Below are 17,734 nucleotides of genomic sequence, written 5' to 3'. Positions count from 1 at the left end.
TTTTATGAGGAAATAATAGGCGCACGACGTTTTTTGTTTTATATCATTTTGTCGAATTACGTACGATCCATTTTGTTCCGTTGAGATAAACACCATGACTTTTCACAGACTTGGTTTCACGTTTACATGAAAGTGCATCGTTGTAAAAAGAAAGAAAGACACTTTGCGGACAACCTAATACATGGAAATTTCAAGATGCAAATATACACAGAAATCACGTAAAATGCAAAATGTGAAAAATATCCAGGAAGCATTAGACTCATTAGAAAGCTATAGCGAGGCGTGGAAACATAGAACAGGCAGATATTGTAGTTGGGAAAAGGGGAGAACGTGTAAGATCTGCGAGAGAAACGTTAAGACGTTGAAACGTGTGATGGAAGATCCCGCAGGAGTAAAAAGCGTGGAAAAGATTCTAAAGGATAAAAGATTGCATCAGATTAAACAAAATAGAAAGAACAGGGTGAGAAACAATGTTGTTAAAAATGGTGGAAGAAATACCAAAGATTAAAAAGGTGTCATAAGCAGACGGTTAGCAGTAAACTGAGGGAAATAATAGTTCAAGAATATGAAAAACTTCTGGCATAGACTCTTAGTATGAAGTAATTAGATTAAAGATAATGTAAGAATAAAGTATGGAAGGGTGAGTGAGTGAGATGATCAGATGGAAAAAATTGGAAAACTTCTAACCAAGTCACATTTCTTGGCATCGAAATCAAATAAGTCATTATTATTGTCAAATATCTAAAATAAAGTACTTGTTATGATATTAAATAGACGATAGAATTCTCTGCTCGGTCTCTCTTCAGTTTTATTCGCAAAAGTTTGAATCTATATAGACGTCTGGTCTAGCTATAACGCATTGCGACAGCCTTCGAAAGTAATAGTACTGCAACAAGGACAAAATCCAATTCTTATTGAACTTGTATAATTCGATATCTATTAAAGCGTAATATTAGGTTGGCAACAAAGTGATTGCGGATGTCGGCAATACCATCTAATGACAAAATCCGCAATCACTTAGTTGCCAAGCCAATACATCCTGACGATGGTTTTACGAATAAGGGTGACGGAATAGGAACGAGAACGACGTAAAAAAGAACGAGGGGAAAGGTTGTAAGGGAATATTTTGAGAGGATGATGATAAAAAGAAGAGAACAGGATGTAAGGACGGAATATTTAGTAGCAAAGAGGAGGAGAGAACGTGAAGGATATAAGTGGGTTAAGAGTGCAGAAAAAGGTATAGGAAAGCGAAGTGACAGGGGAAAAAATGAAAAAAGTGGATCACGGGGAGACTCGTGTAAAAAGGGAGGAAAGGAAGAATGAATTGATTACTCGGTTAAAAAAGAGAAGGAAGGAATACAAAGGGGAAGAAGATATCGGAATGAGTGGAATAAAAGGGAAATAAAATATAGGTAAAATATAGGAAAAAGAGAAATAGGGATTTAGGATAAAGAAGTGGATAGAAATAACGAGGAGAAGAACAATGGAACGTTATATGAATCATATTCGTAAACAATATGTTTCCGTATAATTTAATGTACATGTAAAGTAACGAAAAAAGTAAATTGAATAAGAATCCCTTTATGCAAAAATGTAAAAATGATAGCAAATATTCCTGGTAGCTTCCAAATATTCATATTATCATTCAATAAAAATGACTATGTTCTACACAGACAGGGTAGTTTACGATTCAACTCTCTGGTAGCCGAAAATGGTTCCGATTGAGTTTCCAATGTATCTTGAATAAAGTGCCAATTTGATTTGCAGCAGCTGAATAAATAGTAACAGAGAGAAGTAAAACATTGAATTTTTTATTTAGAAGACAAGTAAGACAAACGAATTCTACTAAACTGGATTCTACTAGAATGTTAAATAGTACTTGAACTATAACATCTATGGTGTCATAGAAAGGGCTTATTCTACTATCTTAGGACCAAGAAGGATTCTACTACTTTAATACAGTTGAACAGGTCATAAATTCTATCATCTTTGTCGCACACGCTAGTGAACTTAAGCAGAAAGTGGAGAGTTCTACTACTCTTACAAATAAATTTCCATCTTTATGGTTATCGTCACAGAACTCGAGAGCTCGGAGCGTTGATTCTGGAATATTACAATAGGGTGCAGCATTCTCCGTTCCTTTTTGTTTCAGCTATTCCTAGATCTTAGTTATTTATACTTTCCAGCCCCTTTTGCATAATCGAGTTAATATTAAAACAGTAAAAATTGGTTAAAGTCACTAATCATCGGTATTAATAAACAAACGGAACAGATTTGATACTAAATATCTGATTATGATATTTCACGTAAACTTGTCAATTTACCAACAATTGATAATATCGTCGATTATTGCGCAACAAACGTGCTAGTAATATTCCAACATAAAAATGGATATTACGTTGATAAGATTATGTCTACCCGCCATTCAAACCTTACGTTCGCCTACTCTCACAATTCGAACATAAAATCCGCCGATATACCGATAAATTGATTGCGCGCACGTGTAGCGCTCCGCCATAAAAATCTAAACTAAAAGTAAGAAAAATAAAGAACGCGCCAACTAAAATGAGATATAAAGCCACATAACTAAAAACTACAAGAGATGAAGTTAAATCAAGGCCGAGTTAAAGCAAACGAAGAAAGAAGCCAGAGAGAGATATTTCCAAGATGAGGTGGAAGATCACGGAAAACCAGAAACAGGATTAAAGGCGAGGAAAACCGTTCAGGAAGACGCAGAAGGAACAAGTCAGATGAGTCGGGGAAAATTGGACTCGGTTAAAGGAGAAACAAAAAGGAGATGTCGTGCAATGTTCAAGGAGAAATATAGCTGCTTCTTCGGCTCGAAGCGATTTAAGAAAAAAGAGAGTAACGAATAGGGAACGAATCGAGCTGGATGGTTATGACACACGAAGGAAAAAAAAGAATGACAAGGGAAAGATAAATTGGGGGCTATAATTCCGTAAAGGATCAATCCTTTGACCCTCTCTTATCGTTCTTATCGGCGATATCGTTCATCGGGTTTCTCTTATGTGCGTCTTCGGCAGCTCTTATTTCCGGTTCTAGTCAGAGACACAGTCCTACGAGAAATACATTGTTTCCGGCTCGTTTTTATCGATATTCAGCCACGGAATTACTTGGAGGAAAACGACGATACGATTATCGGAACGCGGAGAGGGAACAATTTTATTTTCTTCTTAGAGAAGAGGGCTCGACCATTCAACGTTAAGGTCAGATATCTTCTGTGATCCTTTGCTAGAAGAAGATTGGGAGAACGTAAATGGTCTCCTCCGTAGTTTATGGGAATTGGCCTCTCGATACGTTTTCTTGGCGATGTACGCAATAGAGAGAAAACGGAGTAGTTCGAAGAGGTCGGAAGCTCTTGGGTCAGTTTTGGCGATGATCAATTAGAAATACGTTTGTCTCTTGATAACTTGTGTTTAGCGACACATTAGGAAAAAATTTATGGGACATGTTTGTAACCTTCTAAGCTTCCTTCGATTAAAGTTTTATATCTTTATCGTTTCTATTCCTGAATCTTCACAAACTTGCAATACAATATTTCGTCCCGCGTGGTGATATTAATTTCAAAACATATAGCAGATACATATTTCATTTAGAGATATGAGAATAGAATTTTCATATTTATACTGGCCATTGCAAATTCATTTACTTCGATGAAATAACTTACACCTTAACAATTCACAGAATAAAGTAAAAAGCATGAAAATGGTAAAATTGAGACTGAAAATTTTTTAAATGAAGAAACTGAAGAACTGTTTCATTGGAAAATCATATTAAGAATCAAGAAGAGTGTAAATATTGTGAGCATGACAGCGACGTGGATTTAAACAGAAAATATTGTCGCAATTGTTCGCTCTAAATATTCATATGTGTTATTAGTTGTAAATGAACGATGATTCATGTCATTCTTGCAAAAACGTTTGCAATATTCATGAATTATATTTAAACATATGAAAACGATTATGAGTTGAAACATAAAAATTCCGTTTATTTATTACCAGAGGAAAATTAAAATTAAGATACAAAATTTGGAAGATCGCGGCGGACTTAGATGCACAAAACGTCGTTACGCAAGCGAGTCATCCAAGTTGCACAATTTTTGGCAACGATCGTCGCGAGCAAACGCGCAATTTCCTTATAACTGAAAACTCCACGGCCTCGACGTAACCCTCGAGTCAATTAATTTCACTTCGTTAATTCGTTCGACTGTCTGCGTTGTTCTCGCTGACTCTTTTGTACTTCTGTCGTCCTTTTGTGATGCCACTGAAACGATATATTCCCTTTCTGCTCGTCCTATAATTACGCCCGATACCGCAGCCATATCGCAATGAAATCATTTACCTGGTCATTGTTCCGCCGCTTGCACACTGTAAAATGGTCGCGCAGGCAACGTCTCGTTCGTTATTTCGGTTTGAAGGACGATTGAACGCGAATGGCCAAGTTCTTTCAGTTCGAATCCTCGTAAAAAGCGAATCTTCCCAACGCAATATGAACATCGAGCAAAGATCGATGGTTCGGCGCGTTAATCCATAGCCGGTAGAATGCGTTCAGAAGTCGATCTCTTGCTTTCTGTTTCCGCGAACTTTGAGTGTCTTTGGGTTCGTTTGAAAATAAACGAAGAGTAAAATTCCTGACTCGGTTTGAGTTAGGTTCTGTAGTTATGAAAGAGGCCTGTGAGAGAGTGTGTGATTGCCTTGATTTCTGCGCTGTACGTGACGATTGTATGTACCTATTCGCGAGGATAATTTGTCTGGTGCTCGGCGAACGTTGTGGTTGAATGTGTTCTTTGCTACTCAATGACGTTACCTTTTCGTTACGAGTTTACTGTTTAGGATTGGTAAGTAGCATCTTGTTTCGGATTGATCGTGGTGCGAGAGTTAGAGGCAAATTAGGTTTGGGTTTATATTATTCGTGGTGGAAGGTTTTAGGTACGCTGATGTGCAATTTATTATTATTATTTCTTACAGGTTCTTTCGTATATTCGATGTAGAATGTAGAAATGTTGAGCTGTAGGGGAATGCTACTCAATTAAATGAGAGGATAATGATTATGTTCACATAAAAATACCTAAGGAGTTGAGTATATCTTCTGGTTGTTGCGCTCTAGAGTGGCGTTATTTCTAGAACAAAGTTCTTCAAGGATCGCCAGAAGTATCAGTTTAAACATATCTAATGTTTCAAACAATTAGAATCAAAACTTGAGAATTTACTCGATTCATCATCTTGTCTCGTGAGTCTTTTCCCAGAAAGCTCATCAATTTCAGTTAAATTGTCAAAAATGTTTGTATCTGTTTACATAAATAGATTTGTGTAAATTCTATTCGTCTAATTGGATAAAAATATTTTTGACAATTTAACTGAAATTGAGAAGCTTCCTGGAAAAAGACCTACGAGACAACATGATGAAACGAGTAAATTTTCAAGCTTAGTCTTAGGTAATTTTGATTCTAATGAGAAGTTGTTTCTAAATGAGAAGTTCAAGTTTAGTTTTAGAAAAATTCGCTTCATTGTTATAAAAACCTGAATTATCCTCGGTGCTATTCGATCCTATGATGTAGGACACGGTTTTTGGCTATCGAAGACGAAAAAGATTAAAACCTCTAAACTTCCTCTCAGCGAACATCAATCAACAGTGCCAACAACGTACTTCGATTCAAAGATATCCCTTTCTCTTCGCGATCCTGTCGCAGACTTGCCAAACGACAATCTTTATCTATGTCGTTCCATCAACCAAGACAAGCATCGACTAAATAATTCGCTGATTCGGCTGTAAACATGTGTCAGGTTTTGTTACATGCTCCGACATGTGCAAAGAATCTGTTGTCCTAATATCAAATGGAAATACTTTCATTGCACGCGACGTGTAATTTTAATTGGCGTAGAAATTTCGGAAAGAGCGCATTGTTTGTGACAGGCGTGACCGGACGCTGATATTTTTGTTTCGCAAAATTGGAAGGTAAATAAGATTGAGCAGATCGTGGATCACAATCGGGACGATTCTTCGGGATACGCTGCAAAGCAACGCTTAGCTGCGCGTCTAATTTATCGGCTTGGCAAATGATCGTGCATCGTGTCACTGATCCAGACAACGTCGCTCATAGTCACTGTGGGTGGCATTAGTCATCGTGCCAGATTCTCTTGTCTTTAACCACGTTACTTCGTTTGTACAGATTAGTAGAATCGTCTTGTAATATGTACCGACCTCTGCCTCTTGTTAAAATTGTTTACCGCGTTCCAAGACGAAAATGATCGCCTTGGCAGAGTTTGGAGGCGCAGTGAAAAGGTCGAAAGCACTGTTAAAATATATCTCCTTAATCTGTTGTAAAACTAAGTACAAACATATTTTTGTGGTTAATAGATTTTATTCACATAATTTTTCATTAACATTAACAAAAGAAAATAGTGTGCAAGTCTATGAAAAATAAACAATTTTTTAATTCCGTGAATGTTCTTTTATTGGAGTTTTTATTTGAGTCGTAAATTATTGAATGATCGTTCGCGATTAGAAAATAAAGAAAATTAAAGTAAAAGAAAGGATTTGATATTAAATAGGTATAAAATAATATTTTCAACCTTTAAATGGCAATTATGACTGATATTTGCAGTTTAGTTTATGCAGCGTCATATTTTAAAAGATTTTATGCATCTTTTAATGGAATTATTCGTTTTCCAAAGTAGGTTATTCGTTTTCTAAAGAAATCATGACGTGCTCTAATTAATAATTTTTTTAGAAGATTTTCCACTTCTTCCAACTTTTTCCTGCTCTCTGTATACGCGTATGTAAACTTCCCCGAGTTTCCAAGCAAGAAAGGAAAAACGGGAGGAAAAAAGTCGAGGTTATATCCCATAGAATGAAATTACAATGAAATTCTCAGGCCACGTACTTCCAAGATTTTCCGATTCCACGTGCACCGCTTAAGTATGTACAGTGTATAAAACGTATATAGTGTATAAAACGTGTTAGAGTAACATGGCCCCGGCGTTATATGCACGTTAGAGTCGTCCTTATTTCTATTGTGCACAGCAGCCTCTAGAAGTTGTAGTGCAGTCAGCCAAGCGCTATCATCCAATTCTTTGAAATGGCAAATTTTTCTAAAAGCACCTATGCTTTTCTTTTCTTCTCTATTATAGTTCTAGAAACGAGATATGAAGCGTTTAATTCTTCGACAATGGAGACATTTTACTGAGAAGTTCGTTGCGTTTTAAATTCAGAACAATTTTACTTGAGAATGCACTGTACATGTTAAAAATTTCGAAAAGAATTTTTGAGAGCGCGCTGTATTTGCGAAGAAAATTAATTAAATAAGAAAAATTAATTCAAAGATGCATTGTATTTCTATGGAAATACTTAAAAATGCACTGTATTTACAAAAAAGAAGAACATATTTTAAAAAGAATTACTTTAAAGATATATTTCTATAGAATGTAAAAATTCTATTTAATGATACATTCTATCCTGTATATTTATTTATTCTCTAATATGACAAAATTTCGTAATTGTAGCGGCATACAAGTTTCAATGGACGATATTTTTTTTTCTTCTTCTTCACAAACAACTTCATAGCGTAAACGTTCAAGAAAATTGCAGCAGAAATTACTAGAAGGTAAAATTCGCGAAGCTAAAGCTTTAAAGTATAAAGATATATACATAGGACACTGCGATACTGTGTTCGCGAAATAGACTATCGTATCTAATAATAAAACGAAAATGGGGGTTCACAATGAGAGGTAATAGCGATGATAGCGGGTAACAGACACGCGGACAACGCATAAGCGCGTGACAAGGACAAAAGCGGACGCGCGCGTCGATCATTTTCCAAATTTCTATTAATCAGCCCTCTGATGATGAACAATCGTGTGACGAGTAATTAACCGCTACTCCGGTAATTTCGTAAATGAACAAAAGACACGCGTGCACTTAAATGATTCGACGAACTGTTCCTATTATTGTTGTTAATTACACGATTTCTGTTCCAAACGAACAGATATCTCGGCATGTGACATTTCGGCTCTAGGATCATTTAATCATTGAAAATGGGAAAATGAAAAACGAGTACACTATATTGTAATTTGATTCTCTAATGAACAAGTTTCAGTAAAAAAAATTACTTCGCTTTGCAATTTCTAATTCTTTTCGTTTTTGAAGAAATGACGAGAAGAAAACGAGAGGAGGAAGAGCTTTGGTCGAAAAAGATATCTCCAACGCGCAATATTTTTTTTTTTTTATTATTCTTTTCTTTCTATATAGATTCAATGATTCCATAAAATGTTAAAAACTTGTAGTCTTCATAACATTGCGATAAACTATCATTTGGTACTTAACCCACTGATGGCTTTCGACTAATGTAATCCGCATAATGGATCTTCCACTTCCTAGTCTGGTTTCTCATTGTTTCGGGCTGTAAAAAATCTGAAAATATTCTCAGGTACTTACTATAGTCCCTCGTTTATTATACAAGTGATATTTCAACCAAGTGTTTACACCTTTCTGTAATAAAAATAAAATTTCGACGGGAAGTTATTTGATAGTACACAGTATTGTAGCAAGTAATTATTTAAAAAACGATTGCAGGATTTTACCCACAAGACCATGATCATTCATGATCAAAAATATAAAGAAATTTGCTAGTCCTTGGAAAAGTAATTAATCTGAGACCTATGTTTGCGGGATTTTTTATTGGATTATTTATTATCGAAAAACGATACGAGACGTTAATTTGGAAAATAAAATGATTTATATTCCGCATCAGTGTTACTTATTTACCAAAAAGACTGTGGGCGGCAATGCGGGTCGCTGGGGGCATGGCGTTTATTTTACCTTCGCGGTATTCGGAACTGAATGAAGCGAAGTAAACGGTATTCGAGCAATCAAAATACACCTTGTTGGTGTAAGGTTTTTCAGGTGCGACAAGTCTGACACTCTCGTTTTGGAGAAAGTGAGCGATGCAAATTTCGCCTGGAACACAAGGACCCATTATGTCAGCGGATGCTTAATAGGTTAAATAACAGTGCCAAATTGGTAGGAAAATTACGATTTTCAAAAAATTTACGATTAAGATATCCTGAAATGATCGAATCGACGTTGATATGTCGCGACGATTCTCCTAGTCTTTTGGAATTACCATAATTTCGCTCTTTCACGTGCCTTCGATAATGAACTCGGTGACTCGCAACGTGTCTCAGCCGGCGGCATCTCGCCTAATAAAACGAAAATGCACTCATAATCCTGTTATCAAGCCAGCCCGGTCAGGAACAATAGCGGCGACGCGCGTTCACGCGTATTCATAGCTACTTATACACGATTGTTCCCTAGGTCGTGGAATATGCGCGACGTGCATTAATACCTGTGGATACCCGCATTTGAAACAAACGGTTAATGTATACACGATGAATAAAACATAGCCTGGTCCTGCCCCTCCTCCTGGCTTCTCCCATTTCTCGCCACCCATTCGCCCTTTCTTCGATATCGATTTTACTAACGCGGCCAAGTTTCGACGATTGTTTTCCGCCGAACCGTACGTGCACTTCGTCGATGCGTTTTCATCGGAAATAAATTGTTGTTGTGGGATTGTAAGTGGGCTGTTTCTTCTTTTTTCTTTTTTTTTTTTTTATTTTCGGGAGAAAAATTAATTTATGTATTGGGACTAGTTTAGAAGTTGGTTAGGAAATTTTTAATGAAATTTAAGAAAACATTGGTATTTTGTTAAGTAATTCCTAGCTGTTAGGTCGCCCGAAAAGTTTCTTTCGTTTTATAAGGAAATAATGGATGCACAACATTTTCCGTTTTATATTATTTTATCGAATTACGTACGATCAATTTTGTTCTAACAAAATAAAGATCACAACGTTCAACAGATTAGCTTTCATGTTTGTATAAAGATGCATCGTTGTAAAAGACGTGTCTGTAAAAGAAAGACACTTTTCGGACAACCTAATATTTTGCAGCAGCGTTGCGAGCTCTTTTTTTCAGAAAAGTTTTCGTCCTTTTCAGCGATGAGTTTCTTCGGGTAGATTTTACTTGAGTTTCCTCAAATCCTTAGGGGATACAAATTTTCGTAATTGTAATAATGATGGACGCTTAAAGGTTCGAAATTAATAACGTTATATCGCTTGGTTTTAATCGTAAATATTGTTAAATTAATGGTAGCATTCATTAACATTGCAATAGCAATTGACAACAATCGATTATGTCCATTCTATTCGTGGATTAGAATATACGCATTAAAACGAAGTTGTGATTTAATAGTATCGTCTGACGCCGTAAATCATCGTGCATAATAGAATCATCATCTGTTGTTTAGTTTAGTTTACATAATTCATGTTAGATTTCCCAATTCTGAGTGTTGCTTTAATTTTAGATTAGCCTCTAACAATAGATATATCCATATATCTCCATATTTCGTATCTCCGTCGATTTATATTTATATAGTAACTATTTTTAACTAAAAGCCAGTTACTAACACGGCCCAAGGTAGTGTTAGCGTAATGTGAAGTCTCAAACAACTGTACGCTTAATCATGAAACTGGAGAGGTATAAAAGGAAAGGAATTTGCTATTTCTCTGCCAAAATTCTCACTTTTATCGTCGACGATGCAACCTCAACAGCCTGTAGTTCGTATTAAACGCGCGTTCCGAAAAACAGAAAAAGAGAAAACGGCAAGATTAATTACGTGCTGACCAATTGCGTTGAAACGTGAACGAAGATTTCGCGTAGGCGCTTTTGTTCGCGGTGCATGCCAGTTCCGCTAATTTCGTCGTCTCGCGTCGAGCCGGTCACTGCAATTAATTAACCAACGCCTGAAATAAAGCGAATAATGCTTCTTTCTATCTGTCGCCATGAATGCCTTTGTGATCTTTACAGTAAAGTTCCACCGAACTTTGTATTTCATACGATGCAATGTTTTGATTCATTTCTATAGAATCGAGAGATTCTATGGAAAATGATACGTATATTTTTATTCGTAAACGTTTATAAATATTGTTAATTCTATATACAGGGGTTCATAAAAATTCTCTGTGACAATCGATTGTAATATTCTACCCAATAAAAAATATATAAGTATTATAGTTGTTGGTAGCGGTAGTATAATGTAATATAGTATAATATAGCGTAATTGCTGTAAATCATTTAATTACCTTTGCGATTTTCAAAATGTTTATAAATTTCGTTCAGAAACGTTTATAAATATCGCTAGTTCTACTAATAAATGTTATTAAATATTGTTATTTAAAAATAATATATGGATATAGAATGATTAAACACTTTTATTCATAAACGACAAAAACTTGCATTGTTCTATCTTGCGATCTTCAAAATGTTTATAAATTTCGGTCATGAACGTTTATAAATATCGCTAGTTCTATTTATAAATGTTATTAAATATTGCTATTTAAAAATAATATATGGATATAGAATGATTAAACACTTTTATTCATTCTTATAAACGACAAAAACTTGCATTGTTTTGTATTAATATTGTTAAATACTTTTGCGATCTCCGCGAAATATATGTTTGCGCGGAACATTTCGTATCCCCTGTATACTCTTTCCAATTCGTTTTCAGTCTTTAGGAATACAATCATGATAGACGAGTCTCATAATAACGCTATTTCAAAATATTTCTCGCAACATATATAATATGCTCGTAAATGGTGTCTACATGTGTTGGAATTCTTTCGTTTTCTCTGTAGGTCTGAACACGAGGCATCGTAGTACAATTCGTTCGTTCCAACACGGTAAATGTAATTCATGGCGCGTTATAAATTATAGAGCCAGGGCGCGAAACCGAGAGAAATAGAGACTAGAGACGGAAAGACGGGCGGATAAATAACGCGTTTTCAGCTCCGCGCTGGAATCGCTCAGCCGGGCCAGGCCTCTATAAAAAGCAAATTTCCCGGGAAAATAAAGCGGGTCGCCATCGATGTTCTCGCGTTGTTCGCTCGCGCCAACGCAACGTTACAAAGATCCTGGGAGAAAAAATACCCGTGATTTTCAGTCCGATAATTTTGAATCTTTTATTTTCCGCCTCAGGTTCCCCATTTAATCTATCGCGATTCGTGAATTTATAGAATTTATAGAAGCGTTCTTGCACTAAATCTGTTATTCGCGATATAAACAACATAAATATTAACGATATTTATAAATATTACTATAGCCGGTAGAACCGCGTCAACTAACATTCGTAAACTTCCGTAGGAAATTAATAAATTTGCAATCGTGCAATCGCATTTTTTTTTTTGGCGATTCGAATGACTTATTTTTAAAAACTCGTTTCTCATATACCGTTCCATTTCCACTTCTTTATAATCGTTGTTCCGACGTTAAACTAAAATAGTATATTTATTTGGACGATAACTTATAAACAAAATTCTATCATGAATAAAAGATTATAGATTTTGATTACGAGGCACGATAATATAGGAGAATGCTGACATATTAAAATGACAATTTGTCTCTTCTTTGTTGCAGTGCGTATTGTACCTGTGGGCACTTAAGCTGTGCCATCCAAACACACTGTTTCTTCTCAGAGGCAACCACGAATGCCGTCATCTCACGGAATACTTCACATTTAAGCAAGAATGTAAGTAATCTCCCTTTCACGAAGAACACGTCTCGAAAACGTAAGCGTTCCCAGGAATTCATGAATCTATGATTTTTCGATGAATTTTTCATACGTTCAACGTTTTTTAGAAGAATTCATAGTTCGATATCTCTGTCGTTTGGAAATTCTTTGATTTTCAGAGGAGAAAATTATTTCGGTGTATTTGGGATATTTGCTGAAGCAAAAATTTTTTTTTTTTATCTTTCGTCGCCTTTTTTTCACGAGAGCGGCGAATTTCGGTAGATTTTCAATGGATCGCCTCTGGTTTCCCTCGGTTTCAATTCCCAAAGTTTCGTATTTCAAATTTCTACAAAATAACACCTATACATATATATATATTTATATACATGGTTGGCTATCTGAATAGAATCCAGGCTTTAGAATATTTCATTCCCATCTTTCGTGTTCTTTATTTTGTCGAAACTCTCAGCATTCTTTATTATGATGCTGAACTAAACCGATTTTCTATCCACAAACAGATTTCCTCTTATTAGGTATCGTACAAGGAAGGATTTTAATATTCTCTGCCTCTCTGTTACGTTCGTTTACTTTTTGAAATTGCACGTTGGTTTCCTACCATCTTCTTAGGCTTTAAATAATATTATCATTAAAAAGAATATTTCAGTGGAAAATCCCAGTGTTTCTGCTATTCTCTTCGACTCTAAGCATCCTACGTCAATAGATCCTGATTCAGAATCTTCTTACTAGATTTTTACTACTTTGAAATAACCTTGTTGAAATCCTAATCCTTTGACATAATAGTAATTTGGAACGAACGATTTGACAAATAAGCAGAACTGTTTACAGGAAATAAATATTAATAACTATGTGTTATGTAGTTAAATAACTATGTAATTTAGGAACAAATACGTAGAAATAACAAGAAATAGAAATACGTATTATTTCTATCAATGAACTCTAGCTTCTATTAATTTGCATCAATTTCTTTTCCAAAATTCTGCTCGCGAATCTCAATTTCTTTCCCTAACGTCAACCACGTAATTTAAATACTCCCGTTATTCTAATTGCCCAGAATTCACAGTATTCTTCGGAACAAACGTTGATTACAATGACCATCCTATGAATCATCGTAGTAGATAATCAGTCAAAAATTTCATTTATCAAAAATGCCTGCTACCATCATACTAGATCGTTGTACAACGAATTCTATAAACCTACGTACGTTTACAACACTAAGAAGTTGTTCATGAATTTTAACCGACAAGAAGATGAAAAAGTCATGCAACAAATATTTCTATTTCCCATTTCACTGTCAAGCACAAACATATACATTTCCATCTCCGCCATTCACTGAAAATCCAACAAAATAATACTTTCAGCTACCCGTATCTGCTTCTCTAAGCCCGGAAATCCAGCGAGATTCCTCGGCGAAATTCCATTTCGCCACGGAACACGTCAAACTGTCGTGAGCATTCGTGATCCGACGAAATTATCGCGGATCCGGGATCTCCAGGTCCAGGGACCATTTATTCAGGTAGCTTCGACGGGAGGTTCTCGCGCGATCTTCGTGGAATTGCAGGATCCGAGAGTTTCCGCGTGTAATCAGCGATATCTCGAGGCTCTCTGCGTGGCGCAGCGGAGGCGGCCCGTGGAAAACCGTATCGATCCTTGGAAAATTGTCCGATACTGGGTCAAGCCGCGTGTATTTACGAGGCTCGTGTTAACCAGCCACTGTGTTACGCTCGCGATTTTAACCGTGTCGATTTGGAATCAGGTTAAGGTCAAAGACCGAATCATTCGATTTCTAACTCCAATGAAACTGGATGATCGTGCACTGGATGAAACTGAATCCTTTGGATTTATACAGCTCCATCGCGATCAGGATTTTATAATCTTGCAATGGATTGTAGGTTCATTTTCAAACAGAGATGTGCATAGCGCGATATGGAATGAGGAATAAAATGTAGAACGATGGGAAGATAGGAATGAAATATAGGAATATTTCATGGAAGAGCGGGGTGTTGATCATTCGTTTCTTAGTTACGGCACAGAGAGAACATATTTTACGTTAAAAATATCTCCAAAGAACTTGAAGTAATATTCTTGAAAATTCCTATGAATTTCCTGTCGCGCTACAAAATTTACTTGTCCTTTCCATACAAATCAAGCAAATTGTAGATCTAGAAATAGCCCGAACAATTACGAATCTTTAATTTCAATAATCCTTTTCTAATTTTCGTTCCTCAACTTTAATAATTTCGAAGAAAAGTTTCAACGTCCCGTCTCTCACTTAACAAATCCTCAATCCGAATGATTTCTCGATTTAAATCATTTCAAAAGAAATGTTACATATTTCGACCATTATTACCGAATAAAGGCGCGGTCGAAACCAACGATATTCTAATTCTCGTTTCTTCGATTCACTCGAATTCATTGCGGAAGCACGCCGTTTCCATGTTCGCTGCACGTTGAACGAACAAAGTGGTGAAACGCACGGCCAGAACGAGGGTTGTTCGGCGATGACGCCGCGACGAAACTCGCAATCGTTTCGTTCTTGACTTATTTATTCGGGTCAAAAGCTCGCAAATGAGCTTTCTGGAGTGTCCCAGGGCGATGTCTGACTGGCATCAAAAGAAAGTCAAGGAGACGGAACTCGATCTCCTCGTTAATACAACGAGAGAAGCGTGAGCGAGAAAGGAGGCCGAGCTGAGCAGGAGGAGCGTGTAGAAGCGTGTTGGCAAGGATGATATTACGAACCATGTGCAATTAACAAGAACCAGGCAACCAACGAACGTAATAATCAAGATTCGCAGTTCTCTGCATTCGACACGTTTATCGCCGGTCTATTTTGGCTGATCGTGAACCGTTGATTTCATTCTACGTTCTAGTCTTAGGTGATTCTAATTAAACGAGAATCTTTGAAATGTCTCTCTGGTTTCTCTGTCAAAAGATATAATTAAACAGAAACGATAGCAAGTACAACGATTTCAGGAAAGTGAGAATTTTATTTGCTCGAAACGATACAACGAACTTCGAATTCCCTTTTTCCCCTTAGACTTCCCTGCTGTTCCCTGTTGTATACTGTCGACAACGAAATATCAATTTGATAATTCTATTAACACGAACTTTCTGTGATTTTTTTCTCCGTCGTTGTTAGAAACAGGCCGCAATTGCTGAATAATTAATATACACTTTCACCCTATCGTTTTAATCATATTATATTTAACACTTTGACGGGCGTAGATTTTACTGCCAACTGCTGTCACTTTATATTATGCGCTCAATTTATTATTGTATAATTATGATACATTTTTTGAAAAAGTCACATTAAATTCATCTTCACTGACCAAATCTTTATCATATTATCTTAAGTATTTTCGTACACTTATGCATTGTATGTAAATTTATTTATTTATTTCCTGGCTTATTTATTTGTTTGTTTCCCATACAGTTACAGAAATTTGGATAATAAATTGTTTTCTCATCAGTGGATCATTAGACTCACAAATTGCCGGTCTTTTCAGTGTATTTCTAAATCGTTTCACTCTGATAGAACAGGATCGAAGCTAGGAATCATTCGTCATCGGCGTGCCGATTAAATTACAAAAAAGACCATAAACGTGACGACAGCGGATGACAGGTGGCAGAGCAAAATCACGTTTACGCAATTGCGACCGTCGAAGTGTTAAACAGAGATTTGTTTTTCTAGTATGTTAGTCCATGAAAGGTAAAAAGAACTTGAAGCGACTCTCATTGTAATCAGAAGCCTAAGATATTTAGTTTTATAGCGATAAAACGAAAAATAAACTAAAAAGACTAGTTTGATAAAATAATACGTAAATGTAACTTATAAAGTAGCAACACATATAAGGATACAAAGTAGATAAAAAGGTAAATAAAAATAAACAACGTGATATATTATCATTAATCAAAATTAACCTAGTCTCCAGCATTCGAGATGACATCGTCAATTATCCTGTTAGCTGCGGAGTTCAGTTTCAAAAACCTTTTAAGGAATGCGTAGTTAAAATCATTCGACGACGAGTATATACGTCGAACGCCGGCCGAATGTTCCTATTATAAATTTTACGAAAGAAGTAAAGCAAAACAAGGAAGGATTATATTTATATTCGATAAAACATTAATAATTCATCGTTGAAAAAGCTATTGTTATTAAAAACTGAAAAATTGCCAAAAGATAATAAAGTCAAGTACACAAAACAATTCGGGGGATAACCGATATACAGAGCGTAGCACAAAAATGGGGATGCATTGGGGAAAATAAACAACTCAATTTATAAAAAGCGATAGATTATACGGACCATAACCGATATACCAAAGAGAATAATCAAATAATCAAATAATTTTTTTTTTATAAAATACATAATAGGTTTTTCGGAAATATAAAGCAAACGTACCACTAAATGACATTTGTATTACTTTTTACTAGAATTTTGAGTTTTTATAGTAAATAATAATCTTCTATTTCACACGACGAGTATACACGTCAAACGCATCGAAACAAAGCTCTGGATTAACGTGTATACACGTCGAACCTAGTTAACTGGTCAAACATCATCGAACAAGGATGTAATAAATTCATATATCAATTTGAATTATGTCGACTATGTCGACTGTTGATTTATGTCAACAGTAGATTCGTCGAGTAGACGGACAAAGTAAGGAAACGTTGTTGTTGAGCCTCAAAGAGGCCGTCGAGTTCAGCCTCCGATTCAACTTCCTGTCTTGACGAACAAGAAGGATTTCCTGTCAATAAAACGACCTGCCTTGGAATCCTTTGGACAAGCTGTCTAAAGATTTGTCGACGTTGAAGCTGGACAGATCGTTTCTCGTGGCTAATACTTGGGATCTCAAGCGAACAGATCTCGAATTTGCTCGAGGATCGAATCTTTCGACGAGGAAAATCGTTTCGATCGTTGTTACAGACGTTAAACGAGGGGAGAACGTTAGAAAAGTGGAGTTTAGAAGACAGAATCGAGCCAGAAGTCGGTTAGTGGATTTAGAGAGTTGAAGAGTTCCGAGGGACACTTGGAAGTTTGTAACGGATGGTTCTTTTAATGGAGGTCTTAGGTTCGATTGTTTTAGATGTTTAGAAAGCTTGTTTTAGAAAGTAAATAGAGAGGAAGATAA

General features: G+C 36.0%; 1 protein-coding gene across 8 annotated transcripts in view; it reads left to right on the top strand.

Moving 5' to 3' along the window:
- LOC122567226 (serine/threonine-protein phosphatase 2B catalytic subunit 2-like) overlaps positions 1 to 17,734 on the top strand; it is a 232,276-nt gene that overhangs the window by 147,314 nt on the left and 67,228 nt on the right. For all 8 annotated transcript variants that reach the window (XM_043725577.1, XM_043725576.1, XM_043725583.1 and 5 more), the window contains exon 4: positions 12,490 to 12,601. In XM_043725577.1, coding sequence (XP_043581512.1) covers positions 12,490 to 12,601 — 112 coding nt within the window. The remainder of the gene's footprint in view (positions 1 to 12,489; positions 12,602 to 17,734) is intronic.

This window comes from Bombus pyrosoma, linkage group LG4 (genome assembly GCF_014825855.1).
Source record: "Bombus pyrosoma isolate SC7728 linkage group LG4, ASM1482585v1, whole genome shotgun sequence".
Taxonomy (NCBI): domain Eukaryota; kingdom Metazoa; phylum Arthropoda; class Insecta; order Hymenoptera; family Apidae; genus Bombus; species Bombus pyrosoma.
This window is presented reverse-complemented; position numbering and strand designations above follow the sequence as displayed.